At 31.0% G+C, this 27,411-nt stretch overlaps 5 protein-coding genes across 7 annotated transcripts in view; 2 read left to right on the top strand and 3 right to left on the bottom strand.

Annotated features, from left to right (window-relative positions):
* LOC140664268 (protein I'm not dead yet-like) overlaps positions 1-8,757 on the top strand; it is an 18,254-nt gene extending 9,497 nt beyond the window's left edge. For 2 of the 3 annotated variants that reach the window (XM_072889255.1, XM_072889253.1), the window contains exons 2-10: positions 3,665-3,741; positions 3,813-3,927; positions 4,092-4,363; positions 4,705-4,819; positions 4,900-4,961; positions 5,240-5,362; positions 5,579-5,908; positions 6,284-6,662; positions 8,087-8,757. In XM_072889255.1, the coding sequence (XP_072745356.1) occupies positions 3,674-3,741; positions 3,813-3,927; positions 4,092-4,363; positions 4,705-4,819; positions 4,900-4,961; positions 5,240-5,362; positions 5,579-5,908; positions 6,284-6,662; positions 8,087-8,338 (1,716 nt within the window). In that variant the 5' untranslated portion in view covers positions 3,665-3,673 and the 3' untranslated portion in view covers positions 8,339-8,757. Of the gene's footprint in view, positions 1-2,803; positions 3,013-3,664; positions 3,742-3,812; positions 3,928-4,091; positions 4,364-4,704; positions 4,820-4,899; positions 4,962-5,239; positions 5,363-5,578; positions 5,909-6,283; positions 6,663-8,086 lie in introns of those variants that run through there. The other variant, XM_072889254.1, reaches the window with a different exon arrangement.
* Pig-s (phosphatidylinositol glycan anchor biosynthesis class S) overlaps positions 1-10,941 on the bottom strand; it is a 27,490-nt gene extending 16,549 nt beyond the window's left edge. The window contains exon 1 of the mRNA XM_072889256.1: positions 10,520-10,941. Coding sequence (XP_072745357.1) covers positions 10,520-10,667 — 148 coding nt within the window. The 5' untranslated portion in view covers positions 10,668-10,941. The remainder of the gene's footprint in view (positions 1-10,519) is intronic.
* Positions 10,942-11,273: 332 nt separating this feature from the next.
* Positions 11,274-17,779, bottom strand: LOC140664267 (sodium-coupled monocarboxylate transporter 1). Its single transcript, XM_072889252.1, has 14 exons — positions 16,745-17,779; positions 15,716-15,930; positions 15,557-15,608; positions 15,378-15,445; positions 14,623-14,777; positions 14,039-14,179; positions 13,530-13,638; positions 13,355-13,464; positions 13,024-13,210; positions 12,858-12,944; positions 12,660-12,748; positions 12,360-12,470; positions 12,016-12,220; positions 11,274-11,722 (listed from the first exon to the last, which is right to left on the bottom strand). Exons 1-14 carry the CDS (start codon positions 17,007-17,009, stop codon positions 11,639-11,641), a joined length of 1,878 nt encoding a protein of 625 aa, XP_072745353.1. The 5' UTR covers positions 17,010-17,779; the 3' UTR covers positions 11,274-11,638.
* Positions 17,780-17,928: 149 nt separating this feature from the next.
* Positions 17,929-19,898, bottom strand: Prosbeta1 (proteasome beta1 subunit). The gene is made up of 5 exons (XM_072889273.1): positions 19,723-19,898; positions 18,829-18,896; positions 18,619-18,750; positions 18,269-18,543; positions 17,929-18,199 (listed from the first exon to the last, which is right to left on the bottom strand). The coding sequence occupies exons 1-5, from the start codon at positions 19,813-19,815 to the stop codon at positions 18,072-18,074; spliced, it is 696 nt and encodes a 231-aa protein (XP_072745374.1). The 5' UTR covers positions 19,816-19,898; the 3' UTR covers positions 17,929-18,071.
* A 299-nt stretch (positions 19,899-20,197) lies between these two features.
* Positions 20,198-25,844, top strand: Haspin (haspin). The gene is made up of 11 exons (XM_072888466.1): positions 20,198-20,451; positions 20,533-20,751; positions 20,847-21,129; positions 21,196-23,089; positions 23,639-23,896; positions 23,974-24,094; positions 24,176-24,349; positions 24,416-24,683; positions 24,770-24,922; positions 24,998-25,140; positions 25,237-25,844. The coding sequence occupies exons 2-11, from the start codon at positions 20,540-20,542 to the stop codon at positions 25,442-25,444; spliced, it is 3,714 nt and encodes a 1,237-aa protein (XP_072744567.1). The 5' UTR covers positions 20,198-20,451; positions 20,533-20,539; the 3' UTR covers positions 25,445-25,844.
* The last annotated feature ends 1,567 nt before the right edge of the window (positions 25,845-27,411 follow it).

Consider the following 27,411-nt stretch of genomic DNA (forward strand, 5'->3'; position numbering starts at 1 on the left):
AAGATAAACACGTGGAAAAGATACGAAGGATATAGTAATTAAATGACGTAATTTTGTGTGTCATTACCAATTATAAAGTCAGTAAAATATTAGTCTAATTTTTAGATTAGCACAAATTTTCAGCATAAAATTTTTTCGCTTAAAATTACTATCTTTTCAGCATAAAATTTTTTTAGCCTAAAATTAAATTAAATTTATTGAATTCTTTTTGCATTCTGATACATTATTTCGTTATTAATTCTATGCAAATGCAGCCTTCTTACGTACATTAAAATATTACAATAATATTCGCATCGTGAAATTTGAATACTCTTAAAAAACAGCTAATACTTATATATAAAAAAAATACATAAAATAACGAGAGAAAAATATAGAATGAAAAAAAAGCCATAATGCTCGAAACAACTTATTATACCTAATGTATTAAATTAAAGCAATAACATTATTGATAATAAAATTATCGAATAATACAAAGATCTTCGACTTTGCTGATAATAACGTGATAAAATATAAAATTAAACTGGCGGCGAATCTATTTTCGCCAATGGATTTACGAAATCCGTCTCTCTACATTTATTTTAAAAATAATACGAGCTTCCATAGATTATTTTTGTGACACGAGCGCAAGGTTGAATTTTTTTAAATCTCTTCTCAAATTAATTTGAATAGAGGAAAAATCTAAAGCAGATTCGAGTCAGCTCGAAATATATTCATAAATATAGTTATTATCAAAAATTGTCGTAAACATTTTTTATGTATGAAGAGGAATTTTGTACAAGAATTTTTCAAAATATCATTTAACAAAGTATAAAAACATTTTAGAAAATTAAAACGCGATAATACAATGTGTTTGTGAATGTTTAATCACACGATTACATTACAGTTTTCTTTCTATAACGCATGCAGATTTATGGGCGACATTATTGCAAACGTTTTCTTGAATGTCATGCTCGAAAAAAAGAAGAGAATTTTATGTACTTTTATTAATACTATCGCGATATATATATATATGTATATATGTGACTCTCTAACTTAATTTTGAATAAATCTATCAGTTGCTCCTTATGTGATTACAAGTAGATTATATTTTCGATAAATATTTTTTCGTTGATTGTATATTGTTATGATTTAATATTAATATTGAATTAATACCTGAAATTATTGGTTATGCACTTTACAAAAAAAATTATTAAACCTTTTCCTTTTTGACTTTTCTTTAACTCTATTAATCTCATAGCGTAGCGTAAAATAAACATGAAAAATAAATCATTAGCTTATCCATACAAGTGTGTGTTTCGTGTAAGAAAATCAATATATCATTTAAAAAAGAAATACACGCATAAATATGCATGACATATCATCGTTTTAATTGCGTTTATCGCAAAGCGTGTTATTACCCATTATCTCGTATCGTTTTCACAATCTATTATAATAAATCATCGCAATTTTACCAATGCTCTTTTCTATAGAACTAACTAAAGATGTTAATAAAAGACCTAATTTGTTATTTAGCAATCGCCTTATGCTTTTAAAGAATAGAATACTATTGATTATTAATTGTTTCCATTGTTCAAGAGTTAACGTCACGAGAATTGCCGTTTGCTTCCATAAAGATTGTACTATGTCATAATCAATCAAAAACATAATGTTATCACAAAACATTATTACATAGGAATTTTAAATTTTGAAAACCTGAGAGAATAACCAGTATCACTTCGTAAAAATAAAAGAAGGAAAAAATTTTACTTCTTTCTCTGTAAATAATATATTAATGTCTATCACGTGACAGAAAAAGAAAAAATCAATTTCAAATTTGATTTGAAATTTTCTGCATGGAATATTTATGCAAATTTTGATGCACACACATCTTCTGTAATCTTTCTCACATATTATTTAAAAGTTTTCAAAATACATGCATCCAGTGCTTTATATTATCTACATAAAAAAATAATTCAGAGAGATCTAAACAATCAACTTGATGTAATTGCTTCATCTTATTTTTATCCAGATTATCAAACTATTATTTTTTTTCCATATTTATCGTAAATAAAAGAAGTTATCTTCTTCAAATTCTTTTAAGATAATGCTAAGTGAGTTTAATCTACATCACTAAAGAATTTCTAAATGTGTGATGTTAGCAGCACCTCTAAGTCTCTTAGATAAGAAATCGTCTGTCAAACGATATACATAAACAAGTTTTATTTTTAGAAAATAAAGATACATATTTGTTCTTATAATTTAAATAATTCTTTCTTAAAAGCATTATTATTTTAAATAAAATGCTTTATAATCTAGATAAATTAAAAACAAGACACAATCTTTATCTTATTTATGATACATTTACATTTACATATATTTTATCTTACTTTTATTTAGATAAGGTTATTTAAGCAGAGAAACATATACGTATTTAGTTTAAAATAAATAAAATTTTGACGCTTTAATTTAATTATAGGGAAAAAATTAAAATATATTGCGCACAGATATGTTTTATAAATTTCAAATACTCTGCCACATGGTTGAAAAATCTGCGAATATTCAGCACACATTAGTATTTTCAATATCTCGTAATGTATATCTACTCTTATAACAATCCAAGAAACCCGCAATAAAGCACATGACCCCGGAACGACGTCGTATATTGTTATTGATGTAAATGGCGTAGGGTTAATCATGAAAGAGAATCTGGATGGATGACACTATCATTTTGATTAAACGAGTGCGAAGAGGGGGACCTGCATAACCGGTGTCACATAAACGGAAACGACATCGTAGTTGCATACATATGCAAAACATCGCGAAGGCCGTGAGAGAACAATGCCGTGGGGTCCTCGATCCGATTCAAGCCTTTTGTGCTTGAGCATTATTAAATTGACATGTCGCGATTATATCGCCGCATAGTTGAACGTAAAATTTATTAAACTGTAGTAAAAATATAAATAAAAACTTACAGAACGGGAAAGAGGAATGGAAAAATATAATTAAAATAGGAAGAAAGTAAAACTTTAGAAAGTAAGAAGAAAAAATATTCTTGAATTCTTTTATGTGTCGCAACTTATATCTTATTGTATGTCACCTGTGATTAAATTAATTGAGTGTCATTATTGTTTAACCAAACTGGTTGATAAGCTTTATTGAGTCTTTATTAAGACCTACACGTCAACACGAAGACAGTCTTCGTGTAAGTGATATGTAGCATGGAAGTGTTTTTAACTTTTTGAAGAGTTACGTCGTGTGAGATTTGAAAAGGGCCTAAACCAAAGGTCGAAACGTCATCAATTGTTAGCTGATTAAAGACTCAATAAAGCTTATCAACCAGTTTGGTCGAACACTAATGACACTTAATTATATCTTATTGTTAGGTATTTACGATTTTCATTCCTAAATGATCCCTAATAAACTTTATTGTTAGTTTATTGCGTCTGATTCACTTTTCGTTTAAACATTTTTTTTCTCTTTCCGAACTTTCGATCAGTTATAAAGGTTCGTTTATTCTTCTTTTTTAATTTGCACTTTCTTCCAAAAAAAGTTGCTGCCTCTGACATTAAAACATTTTCTCATTAGTTGATGTTTTATAAAACTATTATTGATTTGATTATTTTTATAAAAAAATTATTCTGCGCGATATATTATAGAGTATAAATATATTTTAACTTAATTTCAGTAAGAAATAATGGCTACCAGATCAGAAGATTTGTATCCGGAGATCGCTGAGTCCGGAGGGAAAGAGGGAGATAGAGGGTGAGACATGTTTGTATTTCTGAAATATCTAATTCGTATTCCGCTGCTTAATATTTCTTTTGTAATTTTAGAAAAACTGGATTCGGCAAATTATTGCTAAAGTTCCTAGCCATTTATTGGCGATCCTTCGTCGTGATAATATGGCCGTTAATTCTGATTCCGATACTGACGGTCGAGACTGAAAAGGTACGTTCATTAATTATGGCAATAAACGCATTTAATTATAGATAAACATCTATAGATATTATATTAAACAGAAGGAATCGCTTATGCAAATTATTACGATAATTTATTGGAACGAAAACACATCGAAAGAATTAAAGAATCGTTTTTTCCTTTCTCGGAGACAGCCCCTCGCGATGAAATGTTTGTACGTCGTCACGTTGATGGCGATGTTCTGGGTGACCGAGGTCCTACCATTGCCCGTCACGGGCATGATCCCGGTGGTCCTGTACCCGCTGATGGGCATCATGTCCACCAACGAGACCTGCCTGTGTTATATGAACGACACCACAATGATGTTTCTGGGCAGTTTGGTAATCGCAGTGGTCATCGAAAACTCTGGCTTGCACATGCGAGTGGCGTTATTCATCATCAAGACCATCGGTTGTAGTCATCGAAGGTGCTTTTCATATAATTAAATCACGCGCAAGCCATTTTCGATTCCTCAAGTCAACTCATTTTTCGACAAAATTGATCGAATTTTCAAAAATATTGTAAAATGTGTCGTTCTTGTCATATTTGATTCAGTAACAAGTAATGTGAGAAAGTATAATTAGTCTAAATAACGAAATTATTTTTTATGATTTTAAAGCTGACATTTATTCACTTGTTTAAAGTTTCAAATTAAAGTTTCATTAAATTCCAAGCTAAAATTAAAAATAACTTTAAATTTCAAAATAAAAGAATGCAATTTTTTAATAAAACAATTAATTAATTTGAATTAAATTAATAAATTCTCAGGTTAACGTTGGGCCTGTTCTTCGTAACAATGTTCATCTCGATGTGGATTTCGAACACTGCCGCCACAGCTATGATGATACCCATAATGGAAACGGTTCTAGTAGAACTCGAAGCGGTAAGTTTTCTATTTTTTTTTTCCTTTTTTTTTTAATAAAGCGCAAAGAGAGGAAAAATAATTTTACAAATTTGCTCCAGCAAGGACTGGGGAACATGTTCGTTCAAAGAGAGGGAGCGGCCGAAGAGGAGGGCACGGAAACGTAAATAATTTTCGCACATATTCATATTTTTTCTCTTTTTTAATCTTTTTCATTTTCTGGGTATATTTAATTTAATGAATATTAATATTATTATCAAAAATATCATTGTATATTTTCACGTCTTTCTCTTTTCTTTATCTTTTTCATTTTCTGGATATATTTAATTTCTGAATATTAAAAGTATGCGAATATTAATATCAAAAATATTTATAAAGCAGATAACTCCTCGCATTCATGTATGTAAATTTCATTTATGCGCAATCTTTTTTTTTTTTAAGTAAAAGGCCGACGCACAGTACCATGGTGTATTATCTCGTCGCAGCCTACGCATCCAGTCTAGGTGGCATCGGTACCATTGTTGGCAGCGGTACCAATTTAACGTTGAAAGGTTTTCTGGAGAAGTATGTACATCGCAAATCTAGCAAGCGTTATTTTTTACAACATATAATTAAATATTTATATTACGCATGCGCACTAAAAAAGAGAAGGAGAAGATATAATAATATAAGCTTTTAATCTCTCTTCTTTCTCTCTAATTTTCACTTTCTATTCTTCTTTCAAGACTTAAGTGTCTCTTCAAGGGAATGATGTAAGATCCTCTTTCGTTTTTTTTCCAGACGTTTTCCCGACAGCCCTGGTATAAATTTCGCTTCATGGATGTTGTACTCAGTGCCGCCCATGCTACTAATGACCTTCCTCACGTGGTTGTGGTTGCAAGTAATGTATATGGGTCTCTTCAGACCGGAAAGCAAGGATGCTCGCGCCATAGATATAGGTCAGCAGGGCGAGCGTGTCGCAGCGGCGGTCATCGAGAAGAAATACAAAGACCTCGGACCGATCACATGGCACGAATCCTCGGTGGGGATTTTATTTATCCTCGTGGTGTTCTTATGGTTCTTCAGGAGTCCCGGATTTATGCCGGGTTGGGCCGCTTATATCACGAATTTGTGAGTATCGTACTTGTAGTATAAAATATTCGTCTTCTCTCTCTCTCTCTCAAAATTAAATTTTATTTCCATGAACATTATTTTCATAATTAAAGTACAAAAAAAATAATAAAAATATAATTTTAAATTATTTCACGTGATTCTTCAGTTAATATACTTGAATATTTATTGAAATTATTAATTGAAAAATCATGAAATAATTGAAATTTTTTTTTGCTATTTTCTCTGGCATCTCTCAGAGTTTTATAATAACTTTTAAAATTTGATATTTTTTAGAGAAATCTCGCAAAATATAGTAAAAATAAAAAAAAATTAAATTTTAAAAATAATGAAAAAGAGAAAAATTTCAAACTACAATGCTTTCAAAATTCGTAGACCTGTCAAAGATTCAACGGCGGCTTTGTTCGTGACAATATTGTACTTTATCATTCCGTCAAAACTCGACTTTTTGCACGCGTTCGACAAAGATCCACACAAACGACCTACGAAACCGTCACCCGGTCTAATAACATGGAAAATGATCAATCAGAAGATGCACTGGAGTTTGATATTCGTGCTAGGCGGCGGATTCGCTATCTCCGCAGGTAGTACCACGTCGGGTCTATCGGCGATGCTCGGTCAGTCCTTGATCGGTCTGCAGAAGATCAACGTGGTGGCGATATTACTGATCGTCTGCGTCTTCGCCGAAAATGTGACGGAATTGACAGCTAACGTAGCCGTCGCAAATATTATACTGCCAGTATTAGCGGAAATGGTAAGTCGAGTGAAGCCAACGATAAAATTGCTTCACATACAATCGAGATCGCTTATATCATTAAAGGATAATTTATATATAATAGCAGGAAATCCATAATACATGAATGTCGCATTTTTACAGAATTAAATATATATTACAAACAAACAAATTATAGGAAATTGGCGAATAAGAGCCAACGCGGATATTAATGCCAAGATGTTTATTCTTATTTTTGAAAATTTTATTTTAATTTTAAAATTCTCAAAAATGAGAATAAACATCTTGGTAAAATACACCAAGAAAAATATGTGCACTCATCAATTTTTGCAGAATAAATTAATTTCTAGGAAATCGACGCAACTTCCTATTTGTTTCTTTGTAAATATTAAGAGTCTTATATTCGAAATATTTAAATATATATATATATATTATTCTTTCTGTATAATCAATATTTTTTAATGAGGTAGATTTCTTGGCGTTTCAATAATATTTTATATACTTATTATTATATATTTTTCATAGTAATATAATTAAAAATTCGCGGAAATATCTCGTATTGCAAGAGGATAAAACTCACCAATCGAATATTTCAATTCGATAAATCTTTACATTAACTTCACTTTCCGTTTAGCATATATTGTAGAGAGTGCATTCCTAGCTAATACATGCTTTGAATTACATGGCACTTGTGGCACTTTCTTTTCGTTTCTGAGGAATGCAACTTTGAAATAATGTAAAAATAAAATTTTTAGAAAAGAAAATTTCAAAGTTGAAACAAATGAGAAAATTTGGTACATTTACATATTACATTACATTTCTAAGTGAATAATGAGTGATTAACAATGATGAAAACTCTTTGAAAATTATTGAGAATCATGAAAATATATTTCAAAGTTAAAATCATTGGGGGACTAAATCTTCTAAATCTGCTTCTCCCTTGTCAACGCGTTTATTTTTCAATAAATCATCTATAATACAATATTGAAATAAATAATCAATAAATCTATTTTTATTCGCAGTAGGAATTCAAAAGTTGTACTTATTTCGCTTTATTTATAAATTTCTAGCAAAATTAATTTTAAAACACTGACAGTGACATACTGAAGATGTAAACAAAAAAATATGCAAAACACACAAGGTAAACAAAATATAAATATAATAAATATAAGTATAATAAACAAAAATACACAAGTAAAATATAACAAAAAGCATGATACAACATTGTAATGTTTCAAAATCGTATATATCTCAGGATCCAAAAGAAAACGTCATATAATTCCAAGCGTGTATTACTTAAGAATGTACCTTCTACAATATATGTCTGCAGGAAAATGATTCGTGAGGGTACAAGTTAATATAAAAAAAAATCTTTACCTTCAATTCTGTTCTCGTAATACAAAAGTGGCATAAAAATGATGCTAACAAAATCTTTTTTTTTTCAGTGTGTGGCCATCAGAATACATCCCTTGTATCTGATGCTACCGGCGGCGATCTGCTGTTCGTTCTCGTTTCATCTACCAGTAGGTACCCCACCGAACGCGATCGCCAGCGCCGCGGGTCATGTAAAGACCAGAGACTTTATGATCGCCGGTATCGGGCCCAGCATCGTCACGCTTGTCATTACCGTAGTGGCGTTCCCCACGTGGGGTACATACGTATTCAATCTGTCAGAGTTCCCCGCGTGGGCGACATAGCGGTACTCGGGCAATATAGTCTTTCGATTATTTACGCTTCGTGTTCCACTGAACACGCGTCTTCTACAACGACAAGAATATTACTCGCACGTAACAACAGCGAATATAGTCTCACTTTATCGAAAAGATTCGGTCTCTCTATAATAGATATTTTCTCACAAATTCCAAAGATACCTGACGCTTTAAGAGATAAGCTCGCAATCTGAATTTCCACGGCAAGAATAGACTGCGGATCATATTATGTATGTAAAAGTGGAAATTATCAAAAATGATAAGAAGAGTATAGCCTTAGACTAATTCGCGGAATGATATCATTTTTATATGAAATGTATAATACATGTATAAGTACGAGAACTAATCCTCGAATGACGAGTCCACTCTTATATCTGCCTCATCGATCAAAAAACCATTGACAATACTAATTTTTAATCAAATCCATCAAAAACATATTTATCCATAAACGAATTTATTTGTATATACTAATATGTATGTTCACAAGTATTTGGAGTCGAAAACTGAGCCATGCATCTCAATTTCTCAACTCCAGAATCTTGTTTCACTTCTTGTATTACTTATCATTCACAACAGTATATCTGTATTTTTCTTATAATATTTTCCGCTTGGCAAGTGATATAACTTTTCTACTAATACAAGAGACCAAGAGAAAATGATACTGATCATAAATAAATAAATAAATAAATAAATAAATATATATATATATATATATATATATATATATATATATATAGAGTTATATAATAAATATATATAATATTAAATTTTCTTATACTGCTTTATTTATGTGTCCTCTATATGTTTTACTTAAATGTCCTCTGTGAAATTAATATTCCTCATTTTCAGAATTTTAATATGATTAATAGAATTTTAACTTCTTCCTCAAAAGTTTTAGAGTGTCTGACGTTTAAAGAAAAGTTTGATTAAATATATAAAAATAAAAATTGAAAGATACGGAGTATCAACTTCACAAAAGTTTCTGCTACACAAAAATTGACTATAATTTTTTTATTTTAATAGAAATCAAATTGAGTCATAATATTTTTTGATTGAACTCTTTATGCTATTCAGAAAAAAATAAAAATTTCTTAAATAATTTTTTTATTTAAAAAATTTTAATTCGAATAACGAAAAATCGCTAAGATTCTCAGTCTCAATTCTGTCGGTTTTAAGAATAATCATTAGAATTCTTGGAGAGTTATCTTAGCACTCTGAAGAAATCGATCAATTTCGAGAGAGAAATCTTTACATAAAACAAAGCTTGAAAAATTTTTATTTGAAATTGAAAAATCACGAGAATTTTTTTTCTTAAAAATCGAACAATTTTTTTAAAGTTTTGAATCACTCTCTTTAAAATTTCTAATTTTGGCTTAATAATTTTTTTCAAGATTCGAGTAAAACCGAAATTGAAAGAGTTCGTTTTTCTTTTATCAGAAATTTTTCGTAAGTAAAAGATTTTTCCCTCCTAAATCGAATGAATTCTTTAGAGTTCTAAAGATAGCTTTTCCAAAATTCTAATAATTCATTAATTCTATTCTAATAATTATTTTTAAAATTCGAGTAAAAAAACAAAATTTAAGATATTCTCGTCATTGTTTAAATAAAAATTAAAAAATTCTTGTTTCCATATATGAGAAGAGTTTTTCTGAGAAATTAAATGATTTCTTTGGAATTTTAGATTACTCTACAAAAGTTTTAATTTACTCGAATCGATATAAAATCTAAATTAAAAGAGTTCTCATCACGGTTTGTGTCTCGAATTAAAATTTTGTTTTAATTTAATATTTTTTTCTAGCGTTTTGAATGGCATGTTGAGAAGAGTTCTGTCAAAAAATATTAGAACTCAAATCAATTCCTATTGAAATAAAAATGTTAATTAATTTTTTTCAAATGTGAAGTTGATACTCTATTTTTTCAGACTCTTATTTTTCAAATTTAATCAATAAAATTACTTAAATGTTTAAAATATATTTATGAAGTTTCTTAACAAAACAGTCAAATTTTGACTGTGAATGGCTGGCTTCACAGAGATTAATATGTATACAGAAAAATTCATAAGATGCGTGTCTGAAATGTGAGACATCATGTATATAAAATGCAGCATGTCATTAAAATGATAATAGATGTATTAAATTTACATATGTAATATCTCTTTCTCTCACTCACCATCCACGTCAGAATCCGGTTTATCATTCTCCACTTCATCTGCCATTTCGCCGGATGGATTTATGATAATCTTCGATTGCAGTTGAGAGGCACTTATTTGATAAAAATGTTCGACACTTGGTCCTAAGATAAAATTAGAAAAGTCCATGAACTTCGGCGGATCGCCGAAAGAGATTGATAAACATAACCCTCCTAGTGGATATAACCTACAAAGCGTTCTGTCACGTGCGGTTGTGTAACGTGTCGTAAAAATACGCGACGATAATAAAACCTATCATCACGATTGTTTCACGATGATTGATACTAATATATGTTTATGATACGTTTATCATTTTAATTGATACACGAACACCAAGAAAGTTTTTTCTCCTCTTTTATCATTTATCCTTCTGTCACAAGCGCGTGAAACACATATCACTGATTATACATAGATGGAATAACTCATATGTTATAATTCGCCAATTGAAGATAGCGCGCAAGTGCAACCGCGAATTTTAATTCAAAAATAGCCTTTTCGAGAGATTATATTAATATATATTATAATATTATAATTAATTATAATATTATATATATATATATATATATATATATTAATTTATTTATTTATTTAACAATCTCTGTGATAATTAAATTTATCCAATATATATATTAAGAGAGAGAGAGAGAGAGAGAGAGAGAGAGAGGGAGGGAGATAAATAAATTCGTTTTTACCAATTTAAAATTCTATTTATCTGGATAATAAATACTGAATCGATTATATCTATATCGACTATATATTTTTTGAATCATTATATAATATAATGTAAAACAATTAATAAAATTAATAATTAATAATTAGTAAAATTGTTGTACAATATCTTCGTATCTTTTATTGCAGAGCGCTTAAGTAAAAACAATATGCACAACGACCTAGGATAATTTTTACAATATACATACAACAATACTAAGAGTATATATTGTATCACATGTATAAACTTTGTACAAATATGCTTCTGTTAATATAATTCTAACTTTACACAAAACGATGCTGTTCAGTTTTACAAAACACACCTACCTTTTTAATACATTCGGAAATTCAATAATACGATTAATTTTATAATTTAACTGTTATATTAAACATCATGTCGAAGTCGCTTTTAATAATTTATCATCTTCGTTGATACCGCAAGATACCGTCTTTTCATCCTTCTCAGATTTTGTAATCTAATGGAAACAATAAATCAAATGTATCAAAAAATGTATTTTATTATTATTATATTATCTTATTAATATTAATATATTAATAAAATATATTATTAATAAAAAAAGTATCTAAACAATATATAAGTTAAAATATTCTCGCACATTCTCAGTACTAAACAACCTGTTAGTATATCGTTAACAAATTGTCACCAGAATTTTCAAACATAGAATAAAATTGGCAAACGAAATGATTGTTATGTAATTAAAAGAAATTCAGTTAAAAATGATGAAATAATTAAAAAATAATAAGATACCTTGACTTGCTGAAGCTCTTCGGGCGTGACATTTTTACCCGAAGTCTTCAAGTATTTTCTCAGAAATGGCGCCACAAGCATCGGATCTAATTTTTCAACATTTTGGGAAGTAATGAGAGTTACTATGAGACCGACGCTTACACTTATTAAGGCACCGAACATGGTGTACCAAAGATAACTGAGCCGGTATAGCACCAATGGTTCTCTATTAAATGACAATTATATATTTTATTATAAAACGTATATAATCGATTTTTCAGTTTAATAAATTCAACTACAGTTATTTTACAGTAATTCATTTATGCCAAATTGATATTTAAATTTAGCAACTTCCTAAAACTTACTCTCCATTCGTGTCGTTCAGAATAGAATCTGGCGGTACAGATAGCAGCAAATTTTCCACCTGCGGGAACGAGTAAGTGCATCCCTCCGTGGTGACAGGTTTTACATCAAACCTGCAAAGGCATATGTGATTATATTTTGAAAGAAAACTTAATGAGTATAACATCAAATATGCATATATATCATATACAGGGTCCAAGATTCACGAATCAAAATATAACAGAAAAATTGCTAATAAATAAAATAATAAAAGTATTTGCGCGATTTTTGGACACTTTTATAATGACGATTTTAACACTAACTTAATTTGTCCACTGGCGATGGCCGCTTCGGCGGAAAGACCGAGCCAGCCCATAAAGCCCAGACCTGCGAGTCCTCCGATCAGAGCACCCTGGAAAATTAAAAACGCAAAAGGGTTTTTTTATACTATTCGTATTGATAAATATGAATGCATAATTTCCATTAAATTAATTACAAAATAAAATTATAATTATACATGCCTTGCCGTTAATCCATGGTAACAATATTCCCATGCTAAAAATGCCGAGAGACGGTCCATTTGTGATGGCGCCCAGGCTTGTGGATAACTATAAAATTCATTCAAAGTGAGAAAGAAAAAATTTGGTTTGCTTTACTTACTTAACAGGTCATCTCCGACTTGGTTACCTGCAGCACATGAAGACCCGCCTGTTCGACGACGAAGACGAGCGCGACACATATCGCACCTAAAATGACGACCGTAAGCTTCATGAAGATATCGGCGCCCCTACGCGTAAATGGGGTCTTGATGAAGGGCTTGGCGAAATCCTCCAGTACTACTGCCGCCATGGAGTTTAAACCGGTCGACAGCGAGCTAAAAAGAATCCCAAAAATAATTTTATATACGTATGTTCATTTAAAAACAAAAGGGTAGCTTTGGCTTCTAATATCTTTTAGTATATAATTAGACATAGATTTACCATTTTATTTTAATTAATTAATTGTAAATATGAATTACCTGAGTGCAGCACTAAACACGCCAGCCACGAAGAGACCGGGCAGTCCTGGAAATTCTCCTAAAACGTTCATGACCAGCAGTGGCAGCAACTGATCCTTGGCACGCGCCAGCTGTGTCATGCATTATGTACAGTACATTAATCAATGTTTAGTGTTCAAGATTAAATAAACGTTACCTTGGTCGTAAGTGGATCACATTCGTGATACCAGGCGAAAATCAGTAGACCGGCGTATCCACATATGCCAATCAGAGCTAAAACTCCGACTACAAAACCCCAGAGTGCTCTAAAACGCATAGTTGTCAAAAAACGCCTCTATATTTATATATAAAAGAATGTAAAAATTAATTTACATAATTTATCAGTAAACGCACAAGACAACAGTATAACATAATGTCAATATTATAATTTCCAATTTAATAACGTAACTGTACTATAATATACCTTGCATGTAACGGTTATATTATTAATTTTAATTATAACATTATAATATTATATGTTATTTTGTGTATTTACAGGGTTATTAATGTATCAAATAAATTTATATTTATTGATTTTAAAAGTGCGAAAACTAATGTACAATAAATTGTATATAATTATTTCAATTGAAGGTAAACATATATTGTAATACTTTTTTGTAAAAAAATATTATTTACTTTTTTAATTTATGATAGAGTAAAACATACCTTCTAGCTGATTGCAAAGTCGGGAGCGATAAGTATCGTTGTATCATATTTTGATTGATAAAGCAGATTTGCGTCCAGTGTACGAAACCGCCTATTGTGAGCGCCCAAATCGTGTGCCTCGTCAAAGGACTCCAATCTGTCCTGTTAAACAAAATGATTATATATTATAAAAGTTTAAAAATAGTAATAAAAATATAGATAAATTATATTAGATTTATTTATCAACAAAACTGATTTACATAAAACATAAATAATAAACAAAAAATTTTAAAAATTTTATAAAATAAAACATACTGTTATGAATATTTGAATGAATCTCAAAAATGTCAATTTTTAAAACTATTGGTCTGGAGTATACTTTTAATTTCAACTAACATTTAACCATCATGTGTTTTATAAAATAAAAACGTCTTTTTCTAAAAAAAATATTTACAAGACTGTAATTTATATCATTTGTAAATTAGAGTCTTGTAAATTTTTTTCTCTCCAATTTTTTTCTTTCATGTAAAGCTACGTTTATTCGAATGTAAGGATAATTGGAGCGGATCTATCTATATATTATTATTAACATTAAATGTACGCACGAGGGAAATTCGATTCTTCCGGATTCTAGATTTCTCCGAATCACTAAAGAAAATCCACCGATGTCGGCTGTGCCCTTAATTATAATTAATAACATGGAGCCGAACATGATGAAAGTCTGAATGAAATCCGTCCACACTACTGCCTTGAGACCGCCCTAATGCAATAAAAAAATCTTTTCAGCAGAAGGATTAAATAAGCTATTTCCTTCTTAGTGCTATTAATAGAATCCATTACTTGGGTCAATCTAATCTCTGACTCTGAAATATAATTCAGTTGAAGTCATACATATACAGGACATTTTAAACCGGACATCCTTTTAATAGCAGATTCTTTGACTGACTTTAGAGATGATTTTTTTCTTAGTGAAATTGAGAAAGAATAATTTTAGAGGGAAACATTTCCGAGTTACAAGCGATTGAAAAAAGGATTTGTTTGTAAACTAAACTTTAAAAATTAAAATTAAGAAATTAAAATTAATAAATTCTTCTGCGTAGTTAATTTCAGATAAAGTTTACTTTAATAAAATTTGAAAATTGAAAAATTTGAAAATTTGCTGTTAAAAAAAAGAGCGTTCAATATAATTTTGGAACATTCTATATACATATATATACATTAGATTATTTTTACAATAAAAAAATGTATGTACAAGACAAACACAGGCGTTCCGTTTTAAATTGAATATTCGCGTCCGTATCTGATGAGTTTGTCTCGCATTTTTATTTTCTTTTATCGTATTAGATCTCGGCTGACTTACCACGCAAGTATAGAATATGCAGACAATGCATACAAAAGGCGTGATTATGTGTACATTCACTCCCGTAACTGAAAATAAAGTTGTTCTCATATTTAGACTACATGTGTTTTGCGATTTAATTAATTTTTAGTTTAATTAATCTCGGTTTCTCATTCAATTTTCGTTTGAGAAAGGTATACCTTGATTGAAGGCCAGTGCGGGCACGTAGATGACAATCGGGAGCCAAGTCATCTAAAAGAATATCATAGTATATATTTGTATAGCGTTCAAAATAGCGGATTTGTGAAAAAAAAAAAGGATTTTATACGCGCAAATCTTTTTTTCGAGAGTTTACTTACAATACCGATAGTAAAGAGGACGGAACCTAGCAATCTGATCCTTTTGTCGAAACGCTTCTCAAGGTATTCGTACGTGCTGGTAAGCTTGAGATCGTGAAAGACCGGTAAGAATACGACAGATATGACGAGACCGACGATGATGACCGGGAAACCGATGTAAAGGTAGCTCGTACCGTGCACATAAACCTCTGTCGGGGTACCCAACAACGAGATACCTGATGTTCGATCAATTTTGAGTAATTAGAGAGACTTAATCTTATAATACAATTTCTTGATATTGAATAATTATTGCGACTCGAATTACGAATTCATTTTCAAAATCAACAATATATTTGTTAAATTAAATAGAATAAAAAATGTATAGAAGAAATTTTGAACTAATACATATGCTTATTAGGTATAATTTTATAAAGTTTCGATCTTGGATTTTTTCCCGACAAATTGATATTTTTTATACAACCAATATTAATATTATTTTTTCTATCGTCACATTTTATTATTATTATTATTATTATTATGTTGCATGGGCTCTTTAATTATATAATTTTATCTCTGTTTCACGTTTCCAAAAATACATATTTACATTAGACATGTCACATAGTGTACAACCTGCATAATTATGTTTACCTATCACATATATTTAAAGCATTTGCACAAGTGACAAGATTTACAACTTAACTGTCTGCTTATCTAATCTAATAATTTGTCATCATCTAGAAAGAAGTGATATGACATGAAAAAAATTATGATTAGATGGAAATTTTCCGTATAGGCATATGCAACAAGGTAAATAATATATATATTACAAATTAGTTTCTCACTAATCAGAAATCTATAACAAGAAACATTGTGAAATGTTAGAAATGTCTTATCATTAATGGTAATATATTTTCTCAGTTGTTAAAATACAAATTTTTTTCTCTTCACCTTATCAAGACAAATGTTGCATTATACACGTAATTTGATATTTTTACATTGAATGATGTCAGCAGAGCGTATAAGGAAAATTAATATAAAATATAGCTCTACCCGATATAAAGCTCGCTATCAGACTGAGGCTGACCGGAAATGTCTTCATGTTCCTTCCGCCGACCAGGTACTCGTCCTCACCTGAGGACTTTTTCACGAAGCCATAGTAGATGCCGACGATGCCGCAGGCGACCAGCATCACCGTGAACACGATGTAATCCGATGTACCGAAATTTTGCATCGACTGGCTGATCTCCTGTACGGTGGGTATTTCTGGTGCCCAATTGGCTAAACCTAGATCGTCCGAGGTACCCTCAGAGGTCATCTTCTTGCAAAACGGAATCTCGTTGCTCTAATAGAATACCGCAGCGGAGGAATGTGTATATTGAAGATAGGATCTTCCGATTGATTTTACACGCGATGCGTTCTATTAACGTGGCGGAAGTAATAGTGAACGGTTACGCTATGATCTACCATGAATACGGGGTAGATCGCGAAAAAAATTATTATTAAATCTATACAATAAAATTCTGATGTTTACTAAAATTTTGTCAACATTTGAGAGAATATTTAGATGATTGAGTTTTATTTTTGAATCGAGAAATTCAAAATTAATTTTCAAATTGTATTATTAATAATATTAAATTAAGTACGCGAGTATCAAAAGATTCGAGGTTTACAGGTATCAGAACGGGTACACTCTCAAATTAACAAGGCGCAAGATTGGCAAGTCTCAATCGCGGAAGCCGAGAGACGACTACCTTGACGCGAATCCGGACAGCCGGGTGAGGAAGAGAGTCGCACCGCGCCGCGATTACACACGTCACGATAGTGTCATTGCGACAATCTTCTAATTAAGCCTAACAATGGGTATAAAGTATGGAGTACGAAACGACCGACCGGCGGGTTATACCCCACGGCCAGAGAATCATAAGTGGATAATACGACCTAAATTTAGCATTAGTAGTACGAATATATGTTTGCGGATTGGCGACGATTCCAGCACCACGAGTTCTTGCTACACTTGCGAAATCTTACAGAGAACAGGAAGTTCCGTGCAAAAAGAGATCTCGTGGTCGTAATCATCATGTCTTACAATAATGACGATACTAAGATCGACGTTTCCAATTTCCACTTATAGATCCTTCACGGCCGATTAACAAATCATGTCGGTACAGTAATTTTTCGCTACATTACAGGATAGAGAAGACCTTACTATATTTCAAGGATAAATATCGAGAAATAAAGAAGAAAGAAGTTATCATACGATTTTCCCTTTAATTTAATTAGCAAATGCATAGCATATGTATACCGCGCTTTTAGATTTCTAGAAATTTATATCTTATATTAACGTATCGCGATAAACAAAGACTTAATGACATAATCTTCACCCTTCGTAGAAGCGTGGTAATTCATTGCCTAATATAACTTTCCTCTCGATTCCCTTTTCCGTAATCACTCCGGTCCGTATGACACCGCCGCTACTCCCATCGCGAGCCATGGCTAAAGTGAGCGCTGAAACAAGTAAAAAGTCCAAGTTATTATTAAGAGTTGACTCTCCTTTATCTTTGACAGTGTACTTACTGTTCTCCACCAGCTTGAGACAGTCGTCCTTCAACATCTTGGGTTTATATTGCGCGTCTACATATCCGTACACGTACGTCGAACCAGAACCACCTATAGAGATTGGCTGTCTCACGCACATACCACCTATGGGAATGCTGTAGACCTGACCACCTTTTTGTTTATCCCATCCCGCCACCAGGATCCCAGCCATTAAGGAGTCCCGATAGTTGTAACATATTTCGCGGAACACGTTGGCGGCCGTTTCCACCAAGGGTTGTGTTCCAAGCTCCATTCTGATATAAAAAACCGATACGCGTGTCTTATAGGTGTCGATGAACTATGGCAATTATTTATTGATGTCGTCTTACTGATGCAATCCTAGATGATAAGCTACAATGTCAGCAATTGCCTGGGTGTCCGCCGCTGAGCCGGAACGACAACAGTAAATGTAATCCGTCACTCGTGTCAATTTGTCAGCGTAACGATTGGAAACGTAAGCTCTAGAATAATTATTTAAATTAATTATAAAGAAATGTAATCGATAAATATAATCTCGTCGAGTGAATTATATACTTTACCCGGTTGTACCCCGAGAATCGGCGCCAATTACGACACCACCATCAAATTCGCAAGCCATGATTGATGTCTGTAAATAAGTTGTAAGATAGTATTAAACATTGCAGTGAATTGACATAAGGAACGCAATTGTAAAGTAGTAAATCAAGATAAAGAAACACATGATGAACACATGATTCTCTTTTTATCAGACTCTCACAAATTAAAATCTTTTAATAGAATCTCACTGATGATGAAAGCTTAAACATAACATTTGACGTGTACTCATGAAAGTTGTTCTTTCATTTGACTATGTTTACTTACTTTTCAGTCATTTTTTCCTCTTACTTAAATAATAACTTTCTCCAAAAAAATCTCCAACATTTTTAACATTTTTTTTATAGATATGCTTTCAAGATGTCAAAATAAACTTTATTATAAGTCTTTATAAAAAAAAAAATATTGAATCAAAATCTATATTAAAAAAGGTATGTACACAGATTACAAATAAAACAGTAGTAATTGATTTGTCTGCATAGACCGAGTGAAAATTTCCTTTATAATTTTACTTCTAATTATAATAAAAATAATATTAAACAATTAACACACAGAAAGTGTCTGCAATTAAATTAAAAAAAAAAAAAGAATTATACATAATCAAAAACTCCATGAATTTAGATTAAATTGCAAACAGCAATTTCAAAGTATAATAAGAATGACAAGAAAAATCAATTTTCTATTTTTTATCTCCAAAAGAGTAGCGGATAAATATATCTTAATTATCCGATGAAATACTCATCTAATTTTAAATAGATTTCATGAAAAGATTTTATTTTCTAATCACGACTTTGCAGTGTCATTATAACCTAACAATGCATCATCATCGTTATCATCAACATCATTTCCGGGAAACTCACCCCGGTGCTTTGCTCCGAAGTCAGCCAGTCCGGCATCATATTTTCCGAAATGCTAGCCGCTTGTGGCTGCAACATATTATTCACATAAGCCATTCTTATGAAAAATTTTTATAACTCAACTGTCACCCAAACTGTCTCGCGTATCGCGGAGTCACCGAACTCGTGTCATAGACGATAGACGTCTACACAGATGTCGTGATTCCATTCGAAGATTAACATTTTGCTCTTCTCTACAGGACCAATCACACGCGAACTACATGCGTCAGCCAATCGCACACGAGTTTTTCAAAAGAATTAGAGAATTCATTCATCATACGATAAGCCTATTTATTGGCTAGAAACTTTAGAAATTCTCTAACAGCCAATCAGGACAAAAAAATCTTCATAAACTTCTACATGAAACTTTCTACATGATAAACAAGAATATGTATGTTCGTTAGAGAGAATAATAATAATAATATGTAATTAATAATGTATATATAATATATAATTAATAATATATATATATAATATATAATTAATAATATATATATAATAACAATTTTTTAGTGTAATACATAATATTTATTCGTTCTGAGTGCAGAAAGTGCAAACAAAATGAACAGAATTCTTGGAGGGAAACGAGAGTCGAGTAGCTTCAACATTTTGACAATAATTATATATTTATGTTCTCATTTATTTTAATATGTAAAAACTTGTATCGCTTCTTTCAATCTCGTTGACAGATCTGTAATGTTAATTTTACCACATGTCATACATCAATGTATCTTGCAACTTGGTTCAAGAACGAGTGTATATTTTTATTTTTAGGTGAAAAATGATGTTAAGCCGTAAACGACCACTTCGAACTTATGAAAAAAAATCTGTCAAGAAGCCCTTAATAAATTCACTGCCATCTCCTGTTATATTGATTAGAAAATATAATCCTGCGGAATCTGTGGATTGCTTGGATGACAGTAAAATATGCAACGAGTCCCTGCATGATGATCCATTTGAAACGACATTTGACAGAATTGCCAAGGGAGCAGTGTAAGAAAATTTTGAATATCAAAACGAATGCATTTTGTGTCTTCTACTTAATGCAAGTGTACACTTTTTCTAAATTTTTGTTCTCTAATTTACAGAGTGCCTCCGATACCATGGGACACGAATCAAAACAGTTCATGGAAAGATAGCAGTAGTGGTAGCGATATTAATTCAACAAATGCTGCAAAGTCAAATGAGAATACAGCCTTTGAGCTTTTGACATACAATGGCCTAGATAAATTTGATTCGTCACGTAGCTATACACTTAAGTCAACATACAAGAGTGTTAAAATTACTCGTAAATGCAAAAGAAATAAGTCAAAAGTTTCTAAGGAAATAGTATCTAAGAAGATAACAGTAATGCCAAAAGATAAAACAAAGGTATGAACAATTTATATAAGAATAAACAATCTGATTGTTTTTTTCTAATAATATGTAAATAAATAGGAGCAGAGGAGACAAGGAAATAAGAAACAAAGGAAAAAAGTGCAATCTAAGTATAAAAAGTCTAGTCGCACGTGCAATGAACAGACATCTCATATAAATTCTGCTGATATAAATAATTTGGAGCACTCACACAAACGTGATATTTCATATAATCGTAACAATACTTTAAATTTTCAGCAAATTATCAAACCATGTTTCGTTGAGTTAGATGCTTGCATTGTTCAAAACTATATAATGAATCATGAAAAAGCTGTGAAAGCTAAGGAAGATGTACTTCATGACGTAAAATTACTATCAGATATTACAAATACTTCACATACTAAAAAAGATATTTCTAAAGAACGTAACGTAATTCTACAACCGATTCAATATGACAACATTATTGGCAGATTCAAACATTTGTCGATTAAAGAATGTTTTGTAGCACTGCACAATGATATTGTTAAGAATTGTGTATCAAAGACTGAAAAAGATTCAATTGGTGCTGTTGATATAAATAATGAGTCAAACATACCACACTTCACTCTCCATAATTTGTCTGCTTCTTATAACACTAACTGCACTGAATTTGTGTCACATATTGCAAAAAGGAACTATGGAAAGCTTATAAAAGATAGCATTGTAAAGATGGAAAAATTAAAAGTAGAGGAGTTTGTAAAGAAAGACGATATGATATTTAGAGAAAGGAAGCAACATATAATTTCTAGCACTCCTGTCAGCAAACACGTAAAATCTTACGCCTGTTCGGCATTTTTCTCCCCTATCAACATCAACGACGCGCATCCGAGACACGAATCTTCGATTCCGAATGTGGAAACGGATGCCTCTAACATTATGGTTCCTGATCAAAAGAATTCTCCTTCAGTGATTATGCCATTAAACTATTATATCAAAATTGGAGATATACAAAAACATCCGACGCAAAGTTTGCTGTTTTCCCAGAAAGCGCAAACCAAAGATTTCGCTGTCAAGACCGAAGACTCTTCCTCCTTTGAGGACATTCATACATTGCCTACACAGAAGCTTAATGTAGATAGTGATGTAGCAATGGAAGCACCTCCGCATTCCTTGAACGTCTTGTCCGTCGCAGATACTGGTTCATCGTTGTTCAGCAATACAACACATAATTACTCGTCAAAGAATAAAACAGAGGAATATAAAGTGCCAAAGATACATTCTACGAATATGTCGACATGCGACGAAATTGCACCTGCGACGGATTCGTTCGTTGATATGTTCCTGGAACAAAAGCAAGTAAATGATAATACAAATACGAATACGGATGAAACTAGTAACACTAATAAGGGCAGCTTTCTTAGCGAAAGTCAAGATGTTAACAATACCGCGTTGCTCGCGCGATTGCAAGATTCAATCAGAATCACAGGAAAAAGAGCGCAATATCCAAAGTGGGACTTCAGCATTCATCAATCATCAAATATCTCCAAAAACTCAAGTAACAAAGTCTCCTCCTCCTTCGAGGACATTCATACATTGCCTACACAGAAGTGTAAAGTAGATAATGATGTGGTAATGGAAGTACCTCCGTATTCCTTGAATACCTTGTCTGTCGAATCGAATAGCAAGATATCCAAACACGACGCAGTCGATGAAAAAATTTGCGATATTCAGTCGAAGATGTATAATTTAGAATGTTCCATAAATACGGTAAAGAATTCTTTCGAATTATTAGTCGGTTCTGCACAGTCACATCATGTATCTGATGCAAATAAACAAATTGAAAAGTCCGTTTTTCTAAAACCGGGCAAGTTTTGGGCTAGATCTTTGTCGATATTAAATCATATAAACGATGGATCTAATTTAGACAAATTGAGCCTTGGAAAGGGAAAAAGGTGGAGACATAGTGTCAAAGATATACTAGAAATGCAGAAACAAGGTAATTTTTTACGCCGAGAGGTAACTTGATGAGATGCTAAAGATCTAAAATATAAATGATTGAAAGCTATTATGTTTCTATAAAATTGTGTAATTTGTAAAAACGAATTTTGCTTATTTCATGCAAATTTTTAGTTACTTTCGTAATAAAAGTAGTCACATTTGTATATTATTTATCTATATGAAACAATTGAAGGCTATTGAATAGAATTTCGTTCAAGAAGTGCTAACCAAGACAATATTTTATAAACGTTGGTGGATCTCATATATGATTTTTTAAAATATTTAATCTATATTTCAATCTTAACTATTATATATTTTTTTAATTTTTTTATTGTATAATTTTAATTTTTGAAGTGACGAAGAAATATTTTGATGAGATTTTGAGCGCGTTTTTATAAAGATAAAATAAAATTGAACGAGTATAAAGAGACTCTCCACACTTGCATTTAATGTGTTTGGTAAATGGGTAGGCTTTTTGCAACATTCACGTAATTAGGCAATATTGGTCATAGTTAGCTGTAAGAATTATAGTTATTATTATGCGCAGGAATTTTCCAAAGCTGTTTGAAAAAAGATAAAGATGACGCGGATCTATCCTGTACAGAATTTGATACATCGGATATCGTATCATCGTTCAACAAATGTAAAACGGTCGATTCATCGAACCATGCTAGACTTTCCAAGAGAATCTCAGTGCGAGTCGTGCCTAATAATACGAGGAGTATTGGATGCAAGATCAAAGACACCTCGTTTCTCGAGGTCTTTGGAATAAAGTCGGAAAAGTCTCCGAGCTTGGAGCTATCACGTGAGCATTTTTCATTCACATATTTTATATGTACATGGTTATTATATTTCAAATAAATGAGAATTAAATATTTACAGATCGTAAGGAATCACACGATAATCGAATTATCAAAGGGCATTTCACGACTGCAAGGGATGTCGTTTTACAAAGATGTTCGCAAAGCTATTATTTATCTTTCTCCTATTGCTTCCCAGATTCGTACGTAGATCTTTAAATGCGATTTCTTATAGAAAAGTAGACGTTTCTAGAAGTATCGTTAACATTGCTCTTTCTCCACAGATATTTGGAATACTGCCGCAAAATTGGCGAAGGTGTTTACGGAGAAGTCTTTCTATATGAATACCTTGATAAGAAATCAGTTATAAAAATTATTCCTATAGAGGGTGGAAAGTTGGTCAACGGTGAGGCGCAGAAAAAATTCAACGAGATACTGTCAGAAATTGTGATTGCGAAGTGAGTTCTGTGGTGAATTATCGATGAAGATTCTCAAACACAATTTGAAAAATAAAATATTTGCAGAGAGTTGGATAATCTGAGGTTAAATACGACGTACAAGACTAGCGGATTTGTCGAAGTACGAAGTGTCAAATGTATCATGGGAAAATATCCGGAAAAACTCGTAGAGCTGTGGAAAACTTACGACGACAACAGGTCATCCGACAACGATTGTCCGTCGATGTTCGATGAGAATCAATTATACATCGCTCTCGAACTTGGTGACGGTGGAGATGATCTCGAGGCTTTCGTCTTTCAAACCGCGGAGGAGGCCTGTGCTTTGTTTTTACAAGTCAGACAAGTTTACATCTGTAACTCTTTTTCCCGACGATTATATTTAATCGTTAGTTATTCATCCGTTCAAATGTTTTTTTACAGATTGCATTTGCATTAGCAGTTGCTGAGAAGGCACTCGAATTTGAACACAGAGATTTGCATTGGGGTAATGTATTGATATCGAGAACGAAGGAAACGTACGTGTCTTATAATCTCGATGGAAAAGAGATCAGGGTGCCTAGTAAGGGTGTAAAGGTAACATTTTATTAGGAAACATTGTTTTATATAATGCTATCGATCCTGACGGTATAATCTTTTTTTTCCCTCAAGGTATCGATCATAGATTTCACTCTGTCAAGAATGTTGTATCAAGGATGCTGCATATATAATGATCTTGCATTGGATCCGGCTTTATTTACCGCACACGGCGAATATCAGTTTGAGATTTATCGTCTAATGCGCGAAAAAATTCAGTAAGTTTATTATATACACGTTTCATCTTATTTAGTTATTTTTCTCCCCCAAAAAAGTGAGTAATTTATTTATCCCCGCTTTGGTTTTGCGTACAGAAATAATTGGAATAAGTTCGAACCATACACAAATATTTTATGGTTGCATTATACTTTGGATAAGATGATCACGGCGGTGAGATACAAAAGGAAGAACTTAAAAGTACATAAACAAGCTATCATCAGATTGAAAGAATTTAAGGATATAATTTTAAACTATGATAGTGCCTTCGATTTTGTAACTGATTCAAGCGTCGCACATTTGTAATGCAAGCCAACGAAAAAAGATGTTCAGTAATGAGTCACATTTTGCAAAACTTTAGAATATTCTGTGACACTTGGTTATACGTATGGATGAATAACGTTTGTGCTGTTACAAGACTGCAAAAAAATGACTCATAAGCTTTTTTAAACTTTTACACTCACTGTGCCTTGTAATAATTATTTATAATTAAAATTGAGTAACTTCGTTTTTCGTTAGACTTTTTTTATTCATATAATAATGACGAAAATGAAATAATGTATATAATTTATTCTTTGCATAAAATTCTTTCATTATTTCTTATTTAATATATAATTATTTTCTATTGTATCGATATAATTGTTTTAATCTCAATATAGGATTTTATTTTTTTCTTTTTTCAATAAATATTTGTTTTCATTCCATATATTTTCCTTTTGACTTTAGAATCTATTCGTTTCTTAAAATTATTTCATTCCTAATATTAGTTAGATGAAAACTATTTTTGATACAAAATATATTAATGATAAAGTATTTAATAAAGTATTTAATGTAATGATTAATTCTTTCTTTATCATTTCGTTTCTACATAATATGTTCATTCTAAACAAAATGATTTATGAGCAATATATCAAAACTATAAAAGACTGTTATAAAAGTTTATATAAACTAATGTTCACTTTTTTAAATAAAGAAACTATTTTTAAAAAATGACAGTTTATTCAAAATTCTTTTTTTCTATAGCTTTTTCGTTTATCTATTAAATTATAATAATTTTATATATAAATATATATAAAACATTTTTTATTTATAATTATATAATTTCATAATATTTATGATTTTATTTTTATTCTTTAAATAAAAATGCATTTTATTGTACGAACTATTTTTTATTTTATTCTTGCTTATATATTGAAATACAACTACTATTTTTCTATCATTAAAATCAAGTTCAGAATAGGCACTTGACACATTTTTTTCCTTCTATATTTTTGAAATTACATTTTCATCAAAATTATTTTAAAAATTTATTAAATTTCTGTGTTTTGTTTTTTCTTTTAATTTCCTTAAATATTTTATATATATAATCGGGAACAAGAAATATTAGAAAGTAACCTCTCTCTTTCGAAAAATGGGAAAGAGAATATTTTCATTACTTCTAACAGAAAATCAATCTAATTTAAATCCATTTGTTTCAAATTATTTCGATTCGTACAAAATATAAAATCTTTTTTGTCAGATGATGATAAAAGTAAATTTATCATTTTAATTTTAAAAGATTTTCAGATTTTTCAAAAAAATGTAAGATCTGATCTATTTCACTTAAATTTATTATTTAATTTAATCGTCAGAGATTAATAATTTTCATTATGATTTATTAACGATATCATATTTTGACCCACGTATGTTTTTTTAAGTACTTTTCTTTCTGTGCAAACAATATGAGAACAAAAATACAATATTTAACAATATAATTATAATACAATAAAAGAATTGAAAAAAATTTTTCTCGATTGAAAAAAAGATTATGAAACAGTTATTAATTCCTACTTACGAATTCCTTTTCTTTATTAATTTTGTTTTGAAAATTTTGCTTTCTTCAAATTTCGTAAACGCGCCCTATCATATAACAAATATCTGATTTATCTAAAAGATCTGGCTACGTCGTATAATTTAAATTTCAAGGATATGAAGTACCGGATGCAAACATCCGGCAAGCCTTCGATGACCGTACTCGCGAGTACAAAAACGACGACGTAAGAGATGTGTTGTCAATGTTTAAAATTTAAACGATATTAAATTGATTTTATTTACATTACTTTTATTTTGCATTTATATGTACATGTAAGTTCGTTGATGTATATTCATGTTACATCTTTTATACACATTTAGAATATGATATTTTTCATCGAATCTACATCCTCGTTTCTTGAGAAATTTCGTGTAAGTACGACCACGAGTTCTTCTAACGACGCATTCGATAGAGAACACAA

Source organism: Anoplolepis gracilipes, chromosome 3, assembly GCF_047496725.1.
Source record: "Anoplolepis gracilipes chromosome 3, ASM4749672v1, whole genome shotgun sequence".
NCBI lineage: Eukaryota > Metazoa > Arthropoda > Insecta > Hymenoptera > Formicidae > Anoplolepis > Anoplolepis gracilipes.

Excerpts from the sequence above, each read along its gene's own strand:
- Prosbeta1 (XM_072889273.1), bottom strand. The coding sequence starts at position 19,815 with ATGGCTTATGTGAATAATATGTTGCAGCCACAAGCGGCTAGCATTTCG. Across the intron at positions 18,897-19,722 it reads CTTCGGAGCAAAGCACCGGG|ACATCAATCATGGCTTGCGA; the intron begins GTGAGTTTCCCG and ends ACTTATTTACAG. Across the intron at positions 18,200-18,268 it reads TCTCAAGCTGGTGGAGAACA|CGCTCACTTTAGCCATGGCT; the intron begins GTAAGTACACTG and ends TACTTGTTTCAG.
- Haspin (XM_072888466.1), top strand. The coding sequence starts at position 20,540 with ATGATGTTAAGCCGTAAACGACCACTTCGAACTTATGAAAAAAAATCT. Across the intron at positions 24,350-24,415 it reads TCAGAAATTGTGATTGCGAA|AGAGTTGGATAATCTGAGGT; the intron begins GTGAGTTCTGTG and ends AAATATTTGCAG. Across the intron at positions 25,141-25,236 it reads CTAATGCGCGAAAAAATTCA|AAATAATTGGAATAAGTTCG; the intron begins GTAAGTTTATTA and ends TTTTGCGTACAG.
- LOC140664267 (XM_072889252.1), bottom strand. The coding sequence starts at position 17,009 with ATGACCTCTGAGGGTACCTCGGACGATCTAGGTTTAGCCAATTGGGCA. Across the intron at positions 13,465-13,529 it reads GTGATCCACTTACGACCAAG|CTGGCGCGTGCCAAGGATCA; the intron begins GTAACGTTTATT and ends TGCATGACACAG. Across the intron at positions 12,945-13,023 it reads CGGGTCTTCATGTGCTGCAG|TTATCCACAAGCCTGGGCGC; the intron begins GTAACCAAGTCG and ends TGAATTTTATAG.